This window comes from Cotesia glomerata, linkage group LG1 (assembly GCF_020080835.1).
Source record: "Cotesia glomerata isolate CgM1 linkage group LG1, MPM_Cglom_v2.3, whole genome shotgun sequence".
Taxonomy (NCBI): Eukaryota; Metazoa; Arthropoda; class Insecta; order Hymenoptera; family Braconidae; genus Cotesia; species Cotesia glomerata.
In genome coordinates this window covers 26,998,499-27,024,381 of record NC_058158.1, presented here as the reverse complement: position 1 = coordinate 27,024,381, position 25,883 = coordinate 26,998,499, and the positions used below count along the sequence as shown (strand labels likewise).

Genomic DNA, 25,883 nt, shown 5'->3' with positions numbered 1-25,883 from the left:
TGTCAAGCCACTAATTTATTACATTTTATTTAATAACGCATACAAATTTCGAATAAAAATTTTGGTATTAAAAAATATACATATCTATATATATATTCATTTTTTTTTAATATTATATTTTAATGCATTCATTTTTTCATTTATATTTATATAATAACTTTATATATTTATATATGAATTTAAATATAAATCTGGCCCCGAATTTTTATAAAAAAATTTAAACTTTTCTTTTTAATATATTTGTCTCCTTTAACTCATTTCATTTTATGTAATTATGATTATTAATATTAATATTAATATCATCATTATTATTATTATTATTATTATTATTATTATTATTATTATTATTATGTTTATTATATATCCTTCCGTTACTTAGTAATTATATTTATCTTTCTCAAATTCTAAATATAAATCTATTTACATTTAAAATATAAATCTCATACACTACAATATAAGTCTATAATTGATAAAATTGCAACCTGCCAAATATATTTGCACGCACTGCTTTAAAATTTTTTTTTTGTTACATTATTCTCAAGAATAAAGATATATTTCTCCAAGATTTAGTGCAGTTAACTGGCGAGCTTTTAAAAATACACATAGTAATAATAAAAAAAAAAAATGTGTACAATAAAAAAGTAGCTTGATACGATAATAAACAACTTGAAAGTACACAAAAACATAATCATTTGTCATCTATTAGTAAGGTAACATTCTTGGCACAGATATATCCCAGTTAGCGCGGATAAATTTTCAACTTTGTATTTGTTTTCTTTATTTTTTTTTTTTTTATTTTTCATGCTCACGAATCAATTTTACTCTAATATCCTTAAAACTATCCTAAATATAATCCAATTCACTTATTTTAAAAATTTTATATATTCATAATCACTCATACCATTATTTTTCTATCGATAGATACTTATTTCTTTGAGTATATTATTATTTTTATAGCTATTAATATTTTATATATATACATATATATATATATATATTTTATATACATATATATATATATATATATATATATATATATATATATATATATATATATATATATATATATATATATATATATATATATATTTATTTATTTATTTAACGTTAGAGTGATCACTTTTTCTTCGTTTTTACACGAGTGAAAACAACAAGGATGACTTTGACTGGGTTTTGAGCGGGACAATGTAAAAATAGTAAAAAATTTATGAAACTTTCAATTTAACCGAGAACAAACATTCATATATATTCATAAATATATATAAATTTGTTTGTATTTTTCTTTAATACAAATCACACTTAATGAAGGATAATATCTGATTATACATGACCCGATCTACCTAAACGATATTAAATATAACAATAAATAGCATCACATGTATGGGTATATAATCTAAACGAATATAATCATATATGGGAAAATACTATCATACTTGACCAAGGCTATTTATTGGCACATTTGATATCACATAAGGTCATATATGAACCTATACAATCATATATGAATATCAATGGATATCATTATTATGTTCATAATACTTATTGCCACATATTTTTACATTTAAGATACAGTGTGAAACAGTTTGCTCAAATATGAATTTACAAAAGTTCGTTTTATTCGAATTAAAAAAAAAAAAAGTTAAATACATTGGTAAAAACAACGTACTAATTTATTTTCCATTATATGAGGCTCTTTATTGCTGCACGTAATATCAAATCATATGTAATTTAAATAGATAAACGCGAATATTAATTGCCGCATGTTATACATGTACAGCTTGATATGCTAATATTTATTTATAATCAATCATTGTATGAACAGATAAATATGAGTACATTTTATAAGAGATAAACATATATGATCATATATGTAATAATAATAATTATAATAGTAATAATAATAATTTATACATATATTTACAAATGTAAATGTAAATGAAAATGTTTTCCTCGATTAATTTATAAATTTCAAAAATTTACAATTTTTTTTTTTTCACGTTTAATAAAATGAGAGAGATAATATATCACGGTTGCACTCGAATAACTGATAACCCAATTGGAATCTCATATGGTAATTTGGAAGATAAAATTTTTTTCTAATTTAAAAAATGAAAATTATTATATTCAATCGCAATAGTAAGAGCGTTTAAATTTAAAATGAAGTGCCTGTCAGTTTATTCACTAGATGTTCAGAGCAACTATGGCAACGTAGCTATACAGTGCATTTTTAAGGTACTTTATTCTTATAATTTAATGTACGACAATCAACAACTGAGCTTGGTAGTTCCGAATCCTACAAACATAACGCTAAATTATAAATTGGGTCAAAAGTCCTATATGAAAATCGTGTCGGGCCCGATCATTGGAAAGAATTGCAGTCACGCTAACCGTTTGTCTACAGCATCCAGTTTAAATAGTGATGTTCATTTAGATTATATAAATTAGTGGAATCTTGTTATTGACTTACGCGAGAATATTGTAACTTTTATATAAAATGCCAATAAATTAATTTTAAAAATAATTCATTTACCGGCATCGGAGGACGTTTATTTGTTTAGTTTATTTTGTATGTTTTTTTTTTTTTATTTTTTATTTTAACTATACACATTCAATGTTTGTAATCATTGAATACGAAATATGATCGATTGTCGGATTTAATGAATCAGTCTTGAATAATTAGATTCACTTGGGCATAGCGACGAATCATAACTAGTGAGTTAAACTAAATAAAAAGCTCACTCTTAATATTTTATACTATACAGTCGCAATAGAGCAACGTTTAATGCATAATCAAGCGTATCCCTGTTAAGTCTCGCGTCACTTCCTCTCCTCCGGTTCTTGATTAGTTTTAGCAAGATTGTATGCATGACTGCGATACTTGGCAGGTGGATCAAGGAGAGGAAGAGGCTGTTCGCAAGAAGGTTGATTCATACTTGACATTGAGAGATCAGTTGGCATGTCTACTTCCGGTTCTATACCATTTATGGAAGTAGGACTTTCTTCGTCCGGTTCTGATTTTATTCGCATTTGTTGCCGTAATAATGATATATTTTTAATATTTTTCAATTCCGTAGGATTACGAAGAAATCTATAAAAAAAAAGAAATAATAAAAATTAACAAAAAAAAATAAAAAATTAATGTGTCTATATGAATATACGTAGCTATCTACTGTATGCATACGCTGTTATCAGAGAAATAAAATTAATAGCTGTTAGCTTTTTATACTTACTGATAACAGTGACGTTCGCCTTGAACTTTCCGAAGTATATTAACACGATAATAATAACGCAATGCTCTGCTCATCTTATCGTAATTCATAGACAAATGATTTTTTTGTATCCCCCAAAGCCGTGCAAGACCTGGCGGATCAACTATTTTAAAAACTCCAGTTTCTTGACTTTTCCACGCAATGTAATGGGTGTATCTCTGTGATGGATCGTTTAATAGCTGTTGTAAAAAATCCCAAAGAAGTCTACCATCTAAAAAGAAAAAAAATAAAATAAAACGTAAGTAGAAATAAAAAGTTAATAGACAAATAAAGCAGAAATAAATGTTTATCCATTAAGGATATAAACATACTCGTATTAGGTTCAGGTGAGTCGCTGGGAAAAAACTCTCGAGCAGTAGAAGCAGGTCGAAATCCTCCAGGCGTGAGTGGCATTAATTGAGGTGGCAATGTGGGACTGGGTTGGTCCTTGACGCAAACTTCGCTGAGTCTCTGAGCCGTGAGAGCGGTCGGTGTTGCTGGTGGACTACTGCTACTCTGATGATTATCCTCATCCGAATCACTTCTATACACTTGAATTTGATTACTCTCAGTATGACCGGGGGATCCCGCTTGACTATCAACTGATGGCGCCGGTGAGAGTGTAACTGAATTGGCAGACATAAGTGAGGCAAGGTTGGCTGCAGCATAATGATTTTCTGCCCACGTTGGCGTCGGCGGATGTGAGTGAGGACTCAAAGGATATGCCGAATGTCTCGTGGGCGTAACAGGACTACTTGGAAGACATCGTTGTAATTGATTGAAATCTCTTGCTAGCATCCCGAGAACATTATGAAGAACATCTCCAGCACCTGGACATCTCTCTCCCAAATCTGACTTTGTTAACAGACACAGGGCTTTTCCATTCATTTGAAACATGTCCATGTCAAACTGCGGCAAGTCAAATTCACGTTCAGCCCATCGTAAAAATGTCGCGACGTCATCTCGCGACCACACTCTTGGGTCTGAAGCTGTAAATACATTAAAAATCAAAACATTATTCTTCATCATTCGTCATCAATATCAATCATTATAATCAATTAATAGATTTTAATTAAAATTTTATTACTCACCTAAACTTGATGGCAAATGAGTTTTAAAGTCCAGCAGAGGACTTTGAGGTGGGTGGGAGGGAAAACTCATGGTCGGATATCGCCATAATAAATCCGTGGGACTGAAAGGTAAGGATATCCCGGGTGGGAGACGGGAATCCATTCCCGTCATGCCGCCAGCGGCTGAGACCGGCGGTAGTTGCGGCAACTGAATCGTCGGCAATAGTTTCATAACACGACGTTCACACTATCACCTGGCTGCAACACACAATCAACAATAACATCATCAGTATTATTATTATTAGTATTATTATTATAAATGCCATTAATATGGCTACAATGCAATATTGCAATATTACAACATTACTTAATAGTTTTAACTAAAAGTCATCAGGATCTTATTAACTATTTTACAACTTAACTAATTGATATTCTTTAGATCAATTTTTTAATTAAAATTTATTACGTTATAGTATTCAATTTCCAGTTAAACTTATTGCCCGGCAAAAATAATTTCGCGTGATAGTATTGTACATAGTATCGCAGAATGCGAAGGCCTTAACGATAAGTTTTGTAAGAAATGTTTCTACTACACTGGCGGTAGCAGCAGGAAGACCAGTATCCGTTCTTGTCCCGGATTTACATACCGCATTTCCATCGACGTCGAAGGTGCTTCCGTTTGCTAAAGCAGCCTCTAGTAATATATACATACATAAGAATAAAATAAATAATAATAATAGAGGTTTTTTAATTACATCGACCTCGGAGTTTAAAACTTGACTCTGACAAGATTAATCTTTGTTATTTTTTAAAAGACTGATGACGAATGAAGTCATCTCGTCAATTGGCTTTTTTGTACCAGTACTGACCAATATTAACCCCACTTAAATTGTTATTACAATTCACTCATTAAAGCTTTAATAACAATTGTGTAAAATTTTATTCTTATTATTATTTTTAAAAATTAACTCTAAGAAAACTAAGTAGTACACGCATGACTTGAATATTTACGTGTAACTATACATCAACGTTAAAGTATCGCTATTGGAAGGCCATGACGTGGAAGATGGCAATTTCCTGGTGCGAGAGAGTAACGCGAGACAACGGCACATCGACCTTCGCGTGCCGGGAGTCCGCCTTCTCTTCATGCCCTCTTCTTCTCTTTTCTCCTCCACATCAACATCGTCTTCGTCATCGTCATCGTCGTCGTCGTGGTCGTCGTCGCCGTCGTCGCTTCACCTTTCATCTTACTCCGTCTCTTTTTAACATACACACCTTCATAAATTTATATATACATATATAGTCTACCTTTCTTCAACTCACTTCCCTTCTCTTTGTCCTGTACTTTGACGTTACCGCGAGCCCTGTACATTACTTATACTTACACTCGCTCGCATTCGTATCGCTACTTGGATTCTTACGCAAGAAAAAGTAACAGACCAGATTCTCCTAGTATGTATAGTGTAGAGTTGAGTCAAGTCTAGAGCCTTGTGTAGCGGGTTCTGTTCTTCGTGTGCCAGAACTAAACTCGCACACTTCTTTTTAGTATATTTACAGTCTTTTTTTGCAACATTACATTACATAGAATGTTAACACTCTGGCTTATGTCAGTCAAGACTTAACAGTAATAACTATGAGAAGCTGTTATAATTATAAAATCGACATGAAATTACATTACATTACTTTTTTTTATTTAATTTTTTTAACTAAATATTGCTATTTAATTTTAATCTTCTCATAAACATTTTAAATATATTTACCATAAATTATTAAGTATTTAAAGTTAAAAAGACATTACTAAAATTACATTTTAAACTTGCTAAATAAATCATACTATTTGATTTCTTTTTTTTTTTTAATAAATATTATATGGAAAACCAGTCGATGAATAATTAAAACCGGAGAATGACCATGTGTAAAAAAGAAAAGAAAAAAACTAAAATGAAAAGGAAAAAAAATCCGGACGACACAAAGAAACAGAGGCACTTATGTAGTGTGTAGGATCGAGGGGAATACGAGGTCGACATACGGGATCGCCTTAATCGACTTGTCGGAAGTCGATACAGCGAAAGGTCCCACGTTTGAAGCGCGACCTCGTGGTTGAACGAGCTGCGCTGGTATATATGTAGTATTATATACATTTATACATACATACAGTAATATACAGTATATCGCATATAAGAGCGCTTAGTGTTGTTACTTCTTACGTTAACTGGACCAGCAGAGCTAAGCTGTATATTAACAAGTATGTAATGTAATGTATAAAGTCAGGCCAACTCATACCAGGTTCAGATACAGGTACAGGTCGTCTCTCACCACTGTACCGGCAATCTTACAACCATATATATAAATTATTATCATTATTATGGTTGGAAATAATAGAGGAATAATATATATTAAATAGATTACCAGAAAATAACAAAAGTAATGTAATATAAACGGATAGGAGTAGATAGAGATAAAAAAGATAGGGTAGGCGCGCCTTAGATTCTGTTAACTCAACTCAGTTCATGTCAGAAGTTCGTAACATGGTTTATTCATACAGCAACGCGATAGCTTTACATAATGCATATCGGGCAACCAACGGCAATCGGTTATAGGTCTCGCTTTCTCGCGAGAACGCGTAAGAATGGCGCAATCCGGAAGCTAATAAGAAATATAAACTTTTAAAGTTTATAATTGAGAACCGCTGACTCGATTCCGCGATACTACGGGCCTGCTGCTGTAGCCTTTTAACTTGTCTGTTTGCTACGGTGCACGATCTCGTAAGAAGTTACGCTCCTGGGAAGAGTAGTGACCTCTTCTTCTCTTCCTACTCCTTCTCTTTTATATTCTCTCATTCCGTCCCTCTCTCTGTCGTCTTCATTTATGCCTAAGGGGCTCTACACGGCTTAAATGGCTTTAATAATGTCACTTGTGCAATTGTCGCCGCGAAAAATAATAATAATAACAATTATTTTTAAATTATCATTACGTTTTATTTTTTATCGTCACTTCCTCATTTTCTTAAATTAAAACCTTTTTACTCCTTTAATCATCCAAACTTATTCCATTTCAAAATTCTTTCAATTATTATTGTTATTATTATTATTTTCGAGTAATAATAGATTTATAAATAAATTTATTTAATTATTAATATAAATGTAGAATAAGGAAGTTGTGGTTATAGCACTGTGAAGCAATACATACCAGCGATTAAATGTTTAAACGCTGGCGCCACGTGCAAGCAATTGTACAATACAAGTAGAGGTGTACTTTGATAATATACAATATAGTATAATAGAGGAAATTATTTTATATGGATTACATAGTATGAAGATATTAAATACGTTGAAAAAATTTTAAAAAGAAGAAATAACCGCGTGGAATTGGCAAGTAGTGGGAGAAATATGTAGACGAGACGAAGTCAAACCAGGAAGGTCCTTGACGCTTTGACAACTTGAGATTCAAGTCGAGCGGGCGATTTATCACAACATACGGATATAAAACTGCGTAATCCGTTCCTCATATTCTCAGCCGTCAATTGATCTTTTATTCCTTATCGCAATAATTCCACGATATTCACTCAGCTCATTTTTTTATTTTTTATTTTTCTTATTTCTCAATACATAAATGTACATATTTACATATACATATTATATGCAGTATGCAGGCTTAAACTCAGTCGACACCCTTCCGGGTTCGTCACCTTTTTCTCTTTGCTCTACACAACAGCCACCGCACTTAGTCGCGTTAAAGGAGAAAATTTCTTCTCACGGTGGCGTCATCGTGTTAGATTAAAATAATATTTAAACAGGTGATATAACCTTTTGATTTTTACAATACAACTGAATTTTCTTTTTGGTATAACCACAATAAAAATAATAATAAATTAAATTAAATAAATGTCTAATGGAGTATAAATAACAAAAAAAAAAAAAAAAAGTATACGTACACAATATGATTGTACTAACAATTTTAGTTTTAATTGTTGGTAAATAGACGAAAAATTTATCTTATCAATAAATTCAAGTTACGCGGGGGTCAATGAGAATTTTATTAGGAACCTCGGCAATTAGTATTTTATTTTCGACATATTTGGGTAGTTAATATGATTTAACTCAAGTATGAGTCTAAAGTCCAAAATGTTTTGCTCGTAAATTCTTGGTGCGTAATGGTGATAAAATAAAATAATAATTATACATATAATACGACGGGGGCAGTTACTCGGGTACTTCTGATAACTACTCGGGTAAAATCGTCGACGTGTGGAGTAGACTAACATAAGCAATGAGCAATGAGACATGACGAGGACGAGATGGTACGCGACATCACATCGTTGACACAGCCAACGTGCGGTGCATGGGGAGACAACACTACACATAACAACATGAGAGCTTTCAAAAGAGTCTATGTTACATTACCCATACTAATACCCATCTTCAATTCCATACCGTACTTACTTATGTATGTATGGATGTACGTACGGGTTAAGCTACGCTAGTTACGCATGCGCATTATTACACGGATAAGCATAATCATTGGCTGTTAGTTATGCGTGCATCGCGTAAACAATACACCAATCTAACGATTAGACTTTAACTAGACTTATCTATTTTTTTATTTATTTTACATTTTAATCTCATCTAATTTTTGTATTCATTTTTTTACTCGTTATTTTCCTTTAAATAGCTGGCTAATTTTAATAAAATAATTGTTAGTTGTATAATAAGTATTATTATAATAATTGTAACTATTATTATAGATATAGGTGGATAAAGTTTGTAAGAAAATTTTAGATGTTTTTATGCTTAAAAATTAATGTTTTTTAAAATGTTTGCTTGGAAAGTTTACACTTGATAGTCTGTAAGAAAAAGCCTTATAGAAGTCAAGAGGCGCCAGTATGATGATGTTCGGGGTCGCCGACCGATACAGGGTCGCACACAAGGAACCAAGAATTTGCGAGACACACATACCAACATTAGCTTCTTCCTACGAAAAATGACGCATAGGGAAAATTACGGATGTCTTATTCAGAGAACATCTTCGATTTTAAATAATCAGCAGTAATTCCTGCAATACTAACCGCTACCGGGAAAAATTATTATCATTATTGTTATTTTATAATGAAGTGTTGGTATTAGATTTTACGTATCAGTTAGACATATTGTTAATCATTAAATATTGTTTTTTGAAAGTATGTTTCAAGTACGAGGACGTAGCACGATAATATTGTAATTTTGTTTAAACTTGGTATAGTTTATAATTTAACGATATCTTATCTCATGCCCCAAGTGTTTTTGTAAAACTCGGTAGACGGTCTGATGATATACCCACACAAACTTGTATTTTGTTATCGAAATAATATTTTTATGTAAAGAAAATTATTTAAAACGTGCTACACATTAACCCGGATAGTAATGTTGAATTTGTACACAAATATTTGAATTGTTTTTTTTTTTTATTCACTTTACGTACGTGACTGTTATAACAACCGGAAGTTTGTAAATTTATTGATTCTATCTGTTTTATTCTTTAGTACTTGTATTTTATCAAAATTTTATTCTTCACTAAACCAACAAATTTCTTATTGATTACTCATAGTTATTATTTTTATGATTATTATATGAATAAATATTATACACACTGTGTGTAAATATATGATAGACTGAAAAGATGGTAATTACAACTCAGAGAACCTTATACCAATTAACGCATGGTGATTTAAATTACGCTTACTTGTAGTTTCAACGCCGAATTAATCAACATAAGCACCTTTTTTTATTTTATTTTTTATAAGATATAATTACATTGAAAAATTAATATCTTTTCTACAGAGCTATTTTCTAAATGTTGGACACATGACTTACAGCCTGGAGCTCTTTATAACAATCTTAATTAGACAATAATTTACGACGCATTGACTGTAGTTACTTTCAAAAATTTACTAACGTTTTTGAATTCAAAATTATTGATAGCTATGCAGAGATGTTATATAGCTTATTCAATATTAGACTACGAAAAATGGTAAATCTTCAGCTTCTAATTTTTTCATCTCATGAGACAAAAATTTTCAAGTGTTGTTTCTTTTTAACAATTCTTAAAATTAACAATAAGAGTTAAATTGTATTATTGTTGTAATAAAATCATCAGGACAAAACATTTTGTAATTTATAATGTAATTTAAGGGGTCATATTCACTTGTAATCTTAAAAAAATTGAATTTTTTTTTGCATATTTTGAATGTACATATATTTGAGAGTATTATCCGAAAATTTCACATTGATCTGGCAAATAGTTTCGGAGAAAACTTAAAAAAAAAAAATGTATTAATTTAATTTAAATGGTTCCCAAAACTTTAAACGCGTTTTTCTCGAAACGGTGTTTTCAAAATCGGTGAAGAAAATTTCTCCAAAACGGCTGGATCGATCGGCTTGGAATTTTCACACAATCTTCTTAGATACTTTTGTCAGTCAATTATCGAAGAAATAAGGTTTCTTACAATAATTCCGATTTTTTAAGTTACTTTAAAGTGTAAATTTTCTTAAAAAAAAAAAAATTGATTTTTTTCTTTGGGAAGCCGCCATATTGTCAAAAATCAAAATTTTGACTATTCTTGTTGAAATTTTGACTACTACAAGAACAACGGAACCCAATATTTTTGTAAATACATTCTGCACTCTTAAAATACATTAAATTCGCTATATGTACATTTATTCTATGTATTTATTTAATAAAAAGCTTCTTCACAAAAAATTCACAACAAAACACGTTTTTTTGGACTTACCCCAGTGGATATAATCCCTTAATGAAGAAATACAATTGAAAACAAAATTTCTTTCCTTTTTTTTTTATAATTAAATCCATAAAAAAACAAAATTTTTTTGTTGCTATAAGAAATTTAATCGTTGTGATTAACAAAAAAAATGAATCATGTAAACCAATATTTTATATTTATAAAAATATTATTTTTCTAGCAATCAAATGTAAGAAATTTTATGATTCCATTGAACTCTTTCAATGTCAAATCATTTTTATGATGATTCATAAATAACTGAAACTGATAACAACAAATCTTTTAAAATTATCGAACTGTTATTACAAAAAAGTATTGAGTCATTGGTGTTATTCTATATAAGTTACCTTGTTAAAAAATATTTTGAGATCATTGCTCCATTGACTTTAGACATTAATCGATAACAATCGACAAAAACATCTTGGAATTTTGAAGCACTAACAAAAATTTGAACTAATTAATTAGTGTGCTAACTTTATTGATTATAGACTTATATAAATAAAATTATTAATCATTTAATTTAAAGTTAATTAATCACTGATCAATAATTATTTAACGATGATAAAAAATAAAAACAATCAAGAGAAGTAAAAACTCAAAAACTCAAAAAAAAAAAAAACAATGATGTAAGCAACCTGTTACACGTGGTCTAATATGTTGGGATGACTGAGAATCACTGAGGCCCCCACAAAGAGAACAGCGAGGCCGTTGGTGCACGTGCAAGCGAGTAACATCAACCGGAAGTCGATAAAAAGCCCAGTTCACCCTCGTCACTCAGCACCAGCTTCTCGTCATGGGAACGGACCTCTTCAGCAAGCGGTCCAGATCTTAAAACCTGCCTGAAGCTTGAAGAGGATGCCTCCCTTTCTCCCCCGTCTCATGTCCATCCGACCATACGACCATCCATCTATCCTTCCAAAGTCGGGCTGCTCCACCTCCTAACAATTTACATGGAATATCGTATGGTATGCTTTAGTATGGTATGGTATAGCTTACTATGTCTTGCTGTGTCTTCTATTTGATCCTCTCTTGTGCCCTCCGTTAAAAAGTCTTCTTAATTTCACCCTCGGCGTGTAAAAACACAACGCACACGCAGTATTGTATCTTTAGATCCTTATGTTACTATCCATGGATCCCAAATATAAGAAGAACCTATACTATATATAATACGTATGTATTCATATACTAAACCGTAGAGTTCCTTGTATGGCTTTAGTCTCATCTCGACAAATTCCGACATTTTTTCCTCACTTGATAGATCCGTTATGTTCCCTATACTAAGCCAAGTGTTCTTTAACGGCACTAACATTTTCCTTTGACTAACTGAACGTTAATACCTACACTTGATATCTGATTCTCAGAACACCATACAGAAAAAAAATGTCTAATCATTTTTAACTTTTTTTCTAACCAGACATCCACATTATTTCTTTTTATTTCATTTCATTTATTATAACCCAACTTACTTAAAAAACTTGACATTTTTTGACCTTATAAAACACTATTTTTAAATTAGTAACTGATAAAAAAAATTTTTTTTTTAACCAATTATTAAAGTAAAAAATACTTCTATTGAAAAAGTTTATAATTTTAAGTATGAACAAGTGTTAAAAAAAAAAAAATTATCAAAAAATTGTTTGAGTGAAGCACCTCTGAATTGACGAAGAATTTTCGGTGGCTTTTTTGATATATAATATACATAAAACATAATAAAATAGTGTATTGTCGTGTCATCTCACTTTTATGCCCCGCCTTTAACTTCACGCTCTACTCAACCTATATTCGAGTAAAAGCTTTGTCAGGACTTCCGAAGAACTTGAGATTAAAAAGATTCTTTATCCTGTTTACATCAATCATAAAATCTAATAAAATAACTAAACATATAGTGTTAAGGATAAAGAAAAAGAAGAAGAAATTTAAAAGATTTCCAAACAATAAAACACAATTGTTGATATAAATGTATGTAGCATTTTTTTAGAGTAAAGATCAGCTTGATATTTTAAAAGACGTGATTTATTATCAAGATATTATAAATATATATATAATACTCTGCTATATCGAGTAATAAGTTACGACTTAGTAAAAGACTACGTGATGTAATATGATGGAATCGTTCCGACTTTCTTATTTCCAGTTTCTCACTTTTTTAGTTAAACTTGTTCCTTTTTATTCTTTTTTTAATTTCCTGTTTCGTAAGACGGGATTACATAACGATTCATCGATTCGACTGTGGCCATACCAACCCGGCTCGAGTCTCTTACGCTTAGTTAATTCTTACGCAATACACCCGATTACTATACGTGCAAGACCTGTTAATGATGATAATCACTGGTATGCAAGAGACTTGAGACAACACTGACAAGTATTTCATTTTCACACCAATTCTATTCTATTCATTAATATTGAATTAATTTTCATTGTAAAATCCAGTTTTTATAAATTATCATTATTGCTTTCCAAATGTTTAAGGATTTTAGTTTGTACGATTATTATTTCTTTTCAAGCAAAATTTTAAAAAAGCGGAAACATCAGCCAAGTGGTTGTCTACGACAGTGTGCTTCCTTCGGACCAATGACGAACTGGATTAGAGTTTCCGGGAAGTGACTTCACGGTTGTGGAGGCTCACCTTAATAATTTTATTCCTTTTTCCTTTCTTTGCGCATTAAAGATTTCACCAAGAGTGCAATGAAGAAATAGATTAAGTAAATTTTTGTTTTTTTAATCAAAACTATAAGCGCTGGCAATTGATTAATGTTATTTAATTCAATTTGTTTAATGGAGTCAAAGATTAAAATTATTTATAATGTTTATAATCTAATTTAAAGAAGAAATTTAAATTATTAATTAAATATTGATTGATCATATTTTAAAATAAATGTTTACTTTCTAATAAGATTTTTATAAACATTTTTCCACCTTGATAAGGTTATTAAAAATTGTTATGATTATCATCGATCGTTGAGTAAACTATTAAATATTAATTAATTTTTCGATAAAAACCAATCAATTTAGTTAAATAAAAATATAAGATTTAAAAAGAAGTTTTTTTAAATAAAAAATAAATATTTCTAAAGTTTAATTATCAAAGCAAATAAATGATTATTGATCGTTAAAGATCGTCAGGTGGTTATTAGTAGTTTTAATAGATAAGCTTATGTGTAAATAAACTCAAGTCATAAATAAAAAGAAAACGAGGGAGGAAAATCATCTCTAAAAAGAAAATAAAATAAAGTCTATATATTATATTTATGTATTTATGTATGTATGTATCCGCATACATATACGTCTGAAGAATATTTCAACAACTATTTGTAGGATGTATAAAAGGAACAGTCGAACTCTACCTGCATTTACCTGGGGTTGACTACCTGCTCTAACCGACATCTCAAAAACTTGCTCATCTGTGCATTGAGTCTAGTGGGTGGTTGCTACTAGAAAGAGGTTCGACATAAGAGTACACATACAATAGCTTCATCGGGCAAGGCTGAGAGGATTTTTAAAATATTTTTTTTTTTCAAAACAAGAAATGAAGAATTTATTGTATAAATGTGACTGAGCGTGAGAAAAGATTTTGAATTTATCTTATCGAGATAACAAAGCCACTATTCATAACTATTTTTATTATTATTATAATTTTTTTTTTTTTTTTTTTTTTTATTTAAGAAGAAATTATTTTCATAATCGTCCAGATGTTTTAATCATAGCTCGTAATATACATATTTATTATGTCTATATATGTACATCGAAATAGCCATAGACATAGACACATGTGTAACGCTTAGCTGTTATGTTCTGGATTCAAGTCTAACGAACTTGGCGATGCGTTGGTCTCTCGCCCAAGCTTGACTAAAATATTAAATATCTTGTTATAAAAAAAGCTACTACCAAAAAATATTATAAATCCTAGACACTGAGATAATTCAAGTGTTTAAAGTATTTAAAAAAAATTTTTTAAACAATTATTAAATGATAGATTTTTACTTTTGAGATAATTATTGAAAGTTAATCTAAATAAATATTTTTGGTATAAATAGATAAATATTGATCTATTTTGGTTATTTTCTCTAGGCTTTAAGACGTTAAGCAAATTGAGAAAGGATAGTATATAGGTGTAAATAGCCGTCTGGTACCGGTTGTATAAATATGCCAGACGGAAGTGAAGTACAATAATAGAATCTAAACGTAGATCTGACCGGACAAGAGATGAGGAAGCTAAATACCAAGAAGGCTACATCACTATAGAATAATAAAATATAATAATTACTTTTCATCATTTTATGTTATAATTATAGTCATCATTTTATAAATCCAATAATTGATATTCAATTTAATAATGTAATAGTTAATAGTAAATAAAAAAAAAAACATATATGAAATATAATGTAAAAAATAAATCTTTAAGGTATGTATGAATAAAAATAATAATAATAACAACAGCGATGCAATATTATATGTTTACTACAAAAGAATAAACCTGAAGCGGATGAATACAATGAAGATAATTCTATGATTTTTTTCCTTCTTTTTATCATAACTTATATATAATATATTTTGTCCTTTTTTTTTTCTCGCTTTCACGATTCACCGACTGGTCGTCTCAAAGTGCATTCTCCGAGAAAGCGACGAGGGGCCGGATGCCATCCATCCATGTGATGTTAGATTCTCCTTTTGCCCGGGTTTTCGTCTCTACTCTCATCTTGTATCTGCTCTTAAGCTCAACTCAAGTTAACTTGGATATGAAAGACCAAGATGAAATGAGAAGAGAGCAGAGAGTATGCCACAGAGCCGAAGAAGAGAAGACGATACGGGAGGGGTGAGGAATGAGGGGTGAGAAGAGGGTCCAGGAACTGGGCAAGAGTCGACTGGGCGTTCTTGTCTCTCAATACCACTTTGCCTTTATGTACATCTATACCACCTTTAAAAACCAACTAAATAAAAAATACAAAAAATAAGACAAGAAAAGAAACGTATTCGTGACGCAGATCCAAGGTCCGCACTTCCGGTCCGGATACTGGACCGGTTCTCGCCTCTCTTTTCCTCTACTCCTCTACGCTATACAACAAACTCTGCTAAGTCATCGAGTACTTACAATGCTAACCTCTCTCACACTATATACTTTATATGTATGTATTAAATCTATAATATAGAGAAAAATAAAATAGCTACAAGTATATATAATATGAGAACTAATATTTATACCGGATGGAACACCGTTATTTATCTCGCTAATTATTTTATTATCAATCCATTAAGCTGTATGATACATGATACAGAATGCATACATATCATTGCTTCTTATATTTTAAATAATTAATTTAACAATGTTATTATTATTATTATATATATATATATATATATATATATATATATATATATATATATATATATATATATATATATATATATATATATATATATATATATATAAAATAAAAGCACTCAATAGAGGTTAAAATAATAAATAAATAAAATGAAAAAGGAGCAATACATAGATCATAGCAACAAGACATTTGTTAGTTTATCTTGATCTTAACGAGCAATGTTCCCCCTAACACGATCCAACTCTCAGATCCGAGGAATCTTCAGTATCTTTCATATACATCTGTATATTATACCTCTAGACTAGTAGAGAAATATACTTTTTACCCGAGTCGCTTCCTCATCGCCCTTACTTCCGGGTTCCGGGTTCTTCCGGCGGTCTAGTCAGAGTTACGCCTGGAAAGCCCTTTTCAACCCCATTTTATCTCTTTTCTCTTTTGCTCTCTCTCTGCTTTTATCTCTTAGGTCGTCTCTCCTTCTCTACATTACATTGACTTCAGTTCACCCTCTTCTCTATACTTCTCTACACTGTACACTGTGTTAGTGTAGCTCTCCTTTTCTCTTTTAGCCCCTAACCCCCTTCTTCCCTTCCTCAACATTATCTCGTCGGTATGAGTATCCCCTGACAAGGCATCACTACCAGGAGAGGGTGGACGAATGGAAATTCACGATGAAACGCTTGCTACACTCCAATGAGATCGATAATAACAACCAGAATTGTACCACCAGCTATTTTATGTATCCAGTTATATTTAATCTTTTATTGAAGCTATTATTGGATAACATTACTGTCATGTTGATGCTCTATATGTGTCTCGTAACTCATGTATTTACTTATTTTTTTATTATGCTTCAATTAATTTTTTTTATTAATAATTAGCATAGGTATTTTTTTTTTTGGTTTATATAACTCGTAAAGTCATTTATTTAATATCTTTTAATTGAATCGTCAAGTTAACTTTTAATTATTTTATATTTATTGTTGTTGTTGTTGTTTTTATTATTCTTTGGAGCATACGACTGGTATTGAGAAATGTATTTTTGTTTCAGAAGGTACCTATTTTCTACAGCTATTAAATAAAAGGGCGAAGTACGATCGATAAAACGAGATGTAGAAGAGTGTGGTGTTTATTGCAGTAAAACGACAGAAGGATACGAGTTAAATGGCAAAAAAAATCAAGCTGTGCCTGCTGTTATACTTTCATCTTGGATTTATGTAATATTGCATATTGTATATTTAATACTGTATATTTTTAACTATAAAAACTTGGAGTCTAAAATTAAATAAAAAATATTTAAAGTAATTGTTTACATTTTGTTATTAATTATGTTATTAGACGGGTGGGTGTTTTTTAAATGTTAATTCCCAGCGTGAAAAGTTTATCCAGTATGATTGTAAACGGAAGGAGAGATAAGACAAATAGATAAGGAAGATGAGTAATTATATAGCTAAAAATAACTATATGCGAAACTTGCTGTTTGATTTGTCGAGTTCTTCCGGCATTACAACTTATATACAGGGGAAAAAAATGCTAAATGTCTTTTGTGAGATTGTCCCGAAAGATGGCAGCTCAAGCCAACAAAGAAAGTTATTTTATATTTTATTTTCTTTAAAAGCTTAATTGTATTTTTTTTTTACTTAAAATTGATTTTTGTCTTTTCTTTAAATGATAAGTCAAAGTTAATTTTCTTGAAATCTAATATAATAACCATCAAGATAAACTTTAAATAGCTCAATATATTATATGTAAATAGCAAAAACGATCGATAACAAATGTTTAAAAGTTAAGACTTTAAAAATTAAAGCATCGCATTAGATAATATGACAACTTTTAGTTCTATATTTATGAATATCGACTTACTGTGCTTGTCATTTTAAATTTATCATCTACAGATTTAATAATTAATAAATTTCAGTCTAGTTCTATCCATAAAGATTATATGTAAAATTTATTTGAAAAAAATTTCAAATTGAGTATCTAATTGAATTATTTCATTTCTTCTTCAGTTATTAAATTTTTGTCTTCAAACATATTATCAACTTCAAATAGTTTGATAGACTGTAATATCAAGTATATAACTATTTAAAGAATAGTTTGAGGTACCATGATATTATACGGGTTCTTTTTAAACGGGATAGTTATAAATGTCTATTTTATGACACTCATTAAAAAATAATTTACAAGCTAAATTCATTAATGTCAATGACTATTCATGTAATTTTAAATTTCATCAAAACTGTTACCCGCGTTATTTTCCTGATGTTAGAAGAAAAAAAATATGTAAGGTAAAAGCCCCAGTATATGATCATATATTGGGGCTTTTACCTTAGCTATATAATACTATATAATATCTACAAGAAAAATATAACAAGGATAAGAACGGAGAACAATGACTGTAAGCATTTCCGTTTCAGCTTAATAGCTTACGTCACGGTTTTTATTTCCTGACAATCGATTATAAAAAGATTGATGATTCGTACGAGTACACCACAATCTCAATGATCAGATGTGATGTAGGATCTCTCATACCATTTAAATAGGTGTAAATGTATATTAAATATGTACCATACATATACGAAAGTCGCTTATCATACACGATTCATGAACGTGTTTCGTGTTCGCACATAAACTGTACACAGTAAAAAAATTTTCGTCATTGTGTAGAGTGTTAAAAATTTGTGTGTTGAATATTACACTCTAGTATGTAGAATTTAACATTCTAGTGTGTTGTATTATTAAATCAACACATGAGAGTGTTAAATGCTACACACTAGAGTGTAATATTCAACACACAAATTTTAACATTCTACACAATGACGAAAAATTTTTTACTGTGTATAAAGGGTAAAATTCAAAAACAGAAAGTCACAGCTGTACTTATAATAAATTATATATACGATCTGACTTTAATGCTTGATTTAAATTCGTTTGACATGTCTTCTCTCAATTAAAATCTTATTGTTTCTTTAAATATCAGAGTATAAAAATACAATATGATAAAAAATCATTCATTCATTTTATTTATTAATTAGTTTTTTAACTTTTCATACCTATAAAAAATGTGTCAATTAGAATAAATAAATAAATAAATGTATTAATATAAATCAAAGCATAAAAATAAAAATTACCTTGATTCTCAACTGGTGTGAATAAAATCCGAGAATGAGTGTCACTGGCCGCTGTCTCGCCGTTGCGATAGACCGTGCACTTTACCACTGTTCATTGGTCAATCTGGACGACGAATAAAAAACAACACGTTATTCCTTGAGGAATAATAATATAAGATTGATAACTCGCGGAAGCATACTTGACCAAAACGTTCTTGCTAATTATTTCTTCCTCTTACTTCAATAACAATAATAATAATACTAAATATTATTTTTGTTATCACGCTACAATTATAAACAATGGAATTATTATTTAAACACAGGCATGAAATAATTATAAACTTGCAAATTTATAATAATAAATACGTAAATATCACATTTGGTTTTGAGATACACGTAAGTTTTTTTTTTTTATTTATTATTATTTACTAAGACAAAAACTGTCTTGATTGACACTTGAATAAATGATAAAAAAGCACTAATTAAAATATCCTTGTAGTATCACTAAGAGTCTTAATAATTATTTATAGTTTTGATATTACTAATAGTAATAATAATAATAATAATAACAATAATAATAGTAATAATATTTAATAGCTCGTAATATTTTCACACAGAGAATAGTGGAGTTAAAATAGTTATTGCGGACGGCACCAAACAGCACCGTCACTTGTTGAGGTTGACGAGCGACTGAACTGAGAATCGTCCAAACATCCAATCGTCGCGCCACTCTCCAAGCGGCTTTAGGAAGTGTCGGATGGCGGAAGGTTGTCCTTTCTTCCCCACCTTCCTTATTCCATGACGGCGATGGATATAATACCCGCACATATATGTATATATATCCATAGTGTGGAGTAATCTACAAGTAAACGCCAAAGAGTATTAAGTACGACAGCGAAAGAGTAAGAGAGGAAGGAAGAAAGCTCCCTCGCAGCTCAACAGTAAATACATACACTCTTCACACTTTGCTGTATACATAACACGGTATTTTATTTTATTTAATTTAATAATTTAATATTTAGCTATTAGTCATTGTTATTGCTTATTATTAGTATTATTATTATATAATACATATAAATTTACTCTTACAGATTAGATGCCTGATATAATATAAATTTAAAATTAATTAAAATTCAACACACTTGTGAAGAAAACAAAAAAAATCATAATTATATTCAACCCATCAGATCATTTTAGTTGTGAAAGCATGAGATATATTGGCCAAAATGTCGCGATCCCAACGAACGGAAATACTCGAAGCTGGACCACGAATCAGCCCGACGACTCCCGAGTAGGAGTAAAAGAAACAGCAGCAGCAACAAGCAGCAATGAACATCAACAACGCCAGCAGATACGAAGCACCAGTTGAACAACTATACAACATTACCAGACAGAACGTGGTGGAACGTGATGTTAGGGGATTATAAGGGGGAATTGTCGACTGGGTGAAGACTTCCTCGTAGCTTCCTCATACTGCTTCATGATACACAAGACTATCATTGTACACACAAATATATTTGCTGTATATATACAGTAGTGACGACAATTGCACGGTTTTAGTCTTTAGTCTTTATCTTTCTTCTCACTTACGTATCTATTATCTATTATTGCTTATCTTCATATATATTATATGTTGATCTATATAAAATTTATGCTACTTATTCTTATTAGAGATATTTTTTATTTGTGTAATATATAATACATATGTCTTCCTTACCAATTACTACAACTTTTATTTATCTTAATCTTTTCTCTCATTATTTTCTTCCTCTCTCTTTCGACTGTCACGTGCGGCATTTATAATATTCTCATCGGCGATCTGTCTTACGGAAATTGTACCAATCTTCACGATGCGGGCAACGCTATCGTTCCACGCTCGTTTGACCTTTTCAATTTGCGTGGCGCAATTGATTCAAATGTAAAGGCGTTTTTTTTTTTATTTTTTATTTACAGGATTGAATGTGATTGGGACATGCTGGTTTTTTATTTTTTATTTGAATAACTACCTCGTCTCATCAGACACATCGCTTTCAAAATTGCTTGGGTCACTAAATGACAATTACTTTGTTGAGTGATGAACATGATTTAAATGTATATATTTATATATTTAAATGATTAAAGTAAATAAGATGCTATGTATTGCTTAAATTGTTGTGATATATAATCACCGGGATTTATCATTTCAATATCGACAATATTAATATTAATAAGAGTAATAACAGTTATGTAATAATACTCAGGAGTATTAACTATATTTTAGTGACTTTTTTGGTTTAAATAACTTGTTATGATTTATTCGATTTTACAACTTGCTGTAAATTTATATAATAATTTAATGATGGTGAAATCTTACACCTGTAGCAATTTATTTACAATATATCGTGGGCGTTACATTCACTTTTATTTAATTGCAAAAAAAAAGAAAAAAAAAGAAACGTTGAACCCTAAATGTAATTATGAATTTACAAATATCACGTTTTATATTTTTTACTTCAATATAAAAAGTAATGATAATAATAATAGTAAAATATACAAAAAATGTCTTTTCATCATTGTTACTATTATCATTATTGTATGATAGAATAAATCGCTATTGAAAAAATTTAATCCACAATGTAAACATTTAATTCTTAAAATATTTCGTTTTAGTGTAGAGACCTTTTCTTTTGCCCCTTGTTATTCTTTTGGATCCGCATTGCATTCTTTCTTCCACATACCACACGGCATAAGTATATCTACTATAAGATCAGATCACAGGTCGTAAGGTTTATCTTGTCGGTGTCTTTATTTTTTTCTTTCCTTTTCATCCCCGCTTTTGGACCAAAACCATTTCTCTTTCTCCTCTCTCTATTCTGTATGGCTTTTTATTTCGGAATGAGATTTCCTCGTAGAAATCAAAAGACCAATTTTTTGGTGTACGATGTGTATAGTCCCGACTCGGGGATCCCGAAACTCTACTTTCAATATACATATATACAGACGAATTGAAGGGGGATGATGTAGATGAGAGAAGAGGGGGTAAATTTAAAGCAGGACAGGTAGTCTGAGACGCCCACAAACCTGTTTTACCTGTTATATCTCATGGCTGGCTTATGAGTTCCAGCTCGATGGGTTGCAGTGGTGGTGATGGTGGTCGGCCGTAACGTCTCCGATGATCAAGGTGCAGGAAAGGATGTGGTGAGGCTGCTGCTCCTGCTTATAGGTGACGAGGAATCTTTGATTTTTTTTCCCAGGCAACTCAAATGTTACTCCCCATTCTACCGAATAATTATCTTGTCATTTATATTTTTTTCTAGCCATCAATATTATCTATGCTTTTATTTCAATTATTGTTATTAATTTTAATAATTCATAGTATTATACAGAAACCAAAAAAAATCTCCTAAATGTCATTCTACATTATTTTTCCGTTTAAATTGATAATTATTACCATTAACACAAACAAAACGTACATGTGAATATATATTTTATAAAAAGATCCTAATTATTTATATTTTTTTTTTCGATCTTAATCTTTTAAAAAAAAATAGTTTTGACGTTTAAAGAACTTGGGTAGATATATATGTATACATTAAGGCTTAACTATACAAAAGAAAGTGAAGGAGGTGCGGCATTAGGGAGTGGACGAAGCGAAGAACTTTGAGTGGATCATCCCGGATGCACCTTCATAGTCTTCAGTGTCTCTTGATATAGCCCGCAGACCACCAGACTACCATCATCAGAATCAGCATCATCATCAGAATAATCATCATAAGCATAACATCCTAGAGTGCAGTAGTAGTAAGTTACGCGTGACATTCCTAAAGAACAGCGCAACCTGTCCTGGTTCTCTCCTTACTTCGGTCGAGAGACCTGAAGAGAGGGTCTTCATTCTCAACGGGCTCACCGCATCGGAATGGCGTAACGGGCGATTTATACATGCCGCAACGTGCAGTCCGATGTTGTAACCCGATGCAGGTCTTAGATCCTCGTGCCCTTTCTCTTTCCATTTTTTATTTATTTATTTATTTATTTCTCGTTATTCACATATAGCTAATACCTCACCTTTCGTGACTTTAGGTGCATCAATGTCTCTATATGCTAACAAACACTCATTGACTTTTACTTTATTGTTTACCAACAAGTCCTATTAAATATAAATATTCAGACTCATTATTAATGACCTAAGAATAAGAAAAAGATAAAAAGATTAAAATATATATGTAATATATAGATATATTTACACAACAAAAGTTTATTTGACCCAGATGTAGGGTTGTTTAATTTCCTCGGTAACTTCCGATAACCGTCTGATGTTTCCGTCATATCAGGGTCGAAGTTAGTGACGTTAGGTTGTTGATGCCAGCAGAGTCGTTAGAGACCGTTCGTATTCGCGATGCTCCCAAGTTCCGGTTCCGTTAGTACACAAACTTTTTACTTGTGGATGTATACATTTGTGTATACTACCCCTTTTCCGTTTTCTCGCTACTGTTCTTCCTTCACTTCCGTTCACTTCGACTTCCTTACCGTCCAGTGGGAGTTTTCCGTTTCCTTGCTCGTTTATTATTACCTTGTACTTTTTTATTCTTGTTTTTCATTTCGTTTCGTTATATATGTACAAACTTTTTACCATAAAATAAGAAAACAACCGAAAAAAAAATATCAACGTAAATGCTATTGTTTTTTTATTACCTGCGCAGGATGGATTTAATGTATTATGTATACATTTGTTTTTGTTATTGTTAGACAGTGATCACTTAGGAGGTTTTTGTTTTTTATGGTCAAGGCGAAGAATCAGACTGTTAGGATACGATACGAAAAGTAAAGAACAAGCGGAATTGAGGTTCATGTAACTTCCTTTACTTTTGACATGCTCTGTTGACTCCCTTCCTCTCCCACAGATTGTATGACAGAGTGTCCCAACGAAATAGCCACTCACATCAATTGCGATATAAGATTATTTCAAGTCAGGCTATTAAGAAAAGGTGTTGTTTCTTGCATTATACTATGTGTTTTTATACACACAACACTAACAGAGATACAGATACCTATCGTTGTAATGGAATTTACACAGAAAACAAAATTACCTCTTTATTATTTGTTATTTTTTAATTTTATGTGAAAATATTATGTAACTAAATCGCTTTTACTATTCCGTTCATAAGAATTAAGACATTATACATCCAGTTCATTATTTTTGGTGACTGCCGTTCTCAAGTCATTTATTTAAACTCTTGTAACCTCTGATTGAAAATTTTTTTAGATTTAAAATTGTACGGAAATATTGACCTATTTCTACTAAAACGACAAAAATGTAAATTGATGAACTAACAATAAAATGAATATTTAATTTTAAAACCATTGGATACATTAACATCGAGTATTTAAAATTTTCCAAGCAAGTAGAACAAATCAATCGTGATAAATGACAGCAGAAGTTAAATAAATGTCTTTTTCATCCGGTTTTAATCTCAATGGAATTTTTAAAGCATAAAAGTTGCTTCTATATAATTATGTGTCAAATAGGATTAATTGAAATATTTTAAAAATATAACTTTCGATTTTTCATTAAGATTCTGGCCTCGAAACTGAAATTGCGTTTTTAAATGTCAAAAAATTATAAAAAACTATTCTCAAAAAAGTTATTTTATGAATAAAGATAATATTTATGATTAATTTTGATATAAATTATATATTTAATGTGATAGTAAAAAATAATTTATCATTTACTTTAACGATCGTATTACATTTCAATATCTAGACAATATGTATATACCAAAAAATGTCAATATATATTTTAAAATTTATTCGAAAAAGTTATCAATATAAAATTATACTCTTAATGAAAATTTGAATTCGTGGTTGAAAAGTTCAATAATATTTAAATTTCTTATGAATTTATTTTTGATTAATCGATTTGTCTGTCTGGCGAGTTTATAATTATCGAGATAATTTCAATTAGAAAAATTTGCTGCATTCATTACATCTTCTAGATAATATTTAAACATTTAAATATATTCATTTTCAAAATTATAATTAATTAGAAGATAAATAAAAAAATTAGTTAAATACATAATAATTTTTAATAAATATTATTATTTATATTATTTTATTATAGTAAGTCAGTTAAGAAATACGATTTAGTCGTCGTGTAAATTTTGTTCTTTATTCAGATATACATGAAGAATATTCGCGTTTTATTTTTTTATAGAATTTTATGGTCTCATCATCTACCCTTAATTTATATCAAATAAACTTTTACTATTTATTTCAATAATTTGATATTTAATGTATATTTAATAGATTTAAAAGAGTAAAATAAAAATTGATCGATCTTCGGCAATATAAATAAAATATAATTTGTTAGGGCATAAAAAATTTTT

At 30.2% G+C, this 25,883-nt stretch overlaps 1 protein-coding gene across 1 annotated transcript; it reads right to left on the bottom strand.

The window, feature by feature from the left end:
• Positions 1 to 1,126: 1,126 nt before the first annotated feature.
• LOC123259910 (ets DNA-binding protein pokkuri) lies at positions 1,127 to 19,932 on the bottom strand. The gene is made up of 5 exons (XM_044720727.1): positions 19,543 to 19,932; positions 4,340 to 4,576; positions 3,581 to 4,237; positions 3,231 to 3,480; positions 1,127 to 3,088 (listed from the first exon to the last, which is right to left on the bottom strand). Exons 2-5 carry the CDS (start codon positions 4,548 to 4,550, stop codon positions 2,818 to 2,820), a joined length of 1,389 nt encoding a protein of 462 aa, XP_044576662.1. The 5' UTR covers positions 4,551 to 4,576; positions 19,543 to 19,932; the 3' UTR covers positions 1,127 to 2,817.
• Positions 19,933 to 25,883: the final 5,951 nt, after the last annotated feature.

Bases quoted from the DNA above. Each gene is read 5' to 3' on its own strand.
- LOC123259910 (XM_044720727.1), bottom strand. From the start codon at position 4,550: ATGAAACTATTGCCGACGATTCAGTTGCCGCAACTACCGCCGGTCTCA. The intron at 4,238-4,339 runs GTGAGTAATAAA...ATGTATTTACAG, and splicing joins TCATTTGCCATCAAGTTTAG to CTTCAGACCCAAGAGTGTGG. The intron at 3,481-3,580 runs GTATGTTTATAT...TTTTCTTTTTAG, and splicing joins CTCACCTGAACCTAATACGA to ATGGTAGACTTCTTTGGGAT.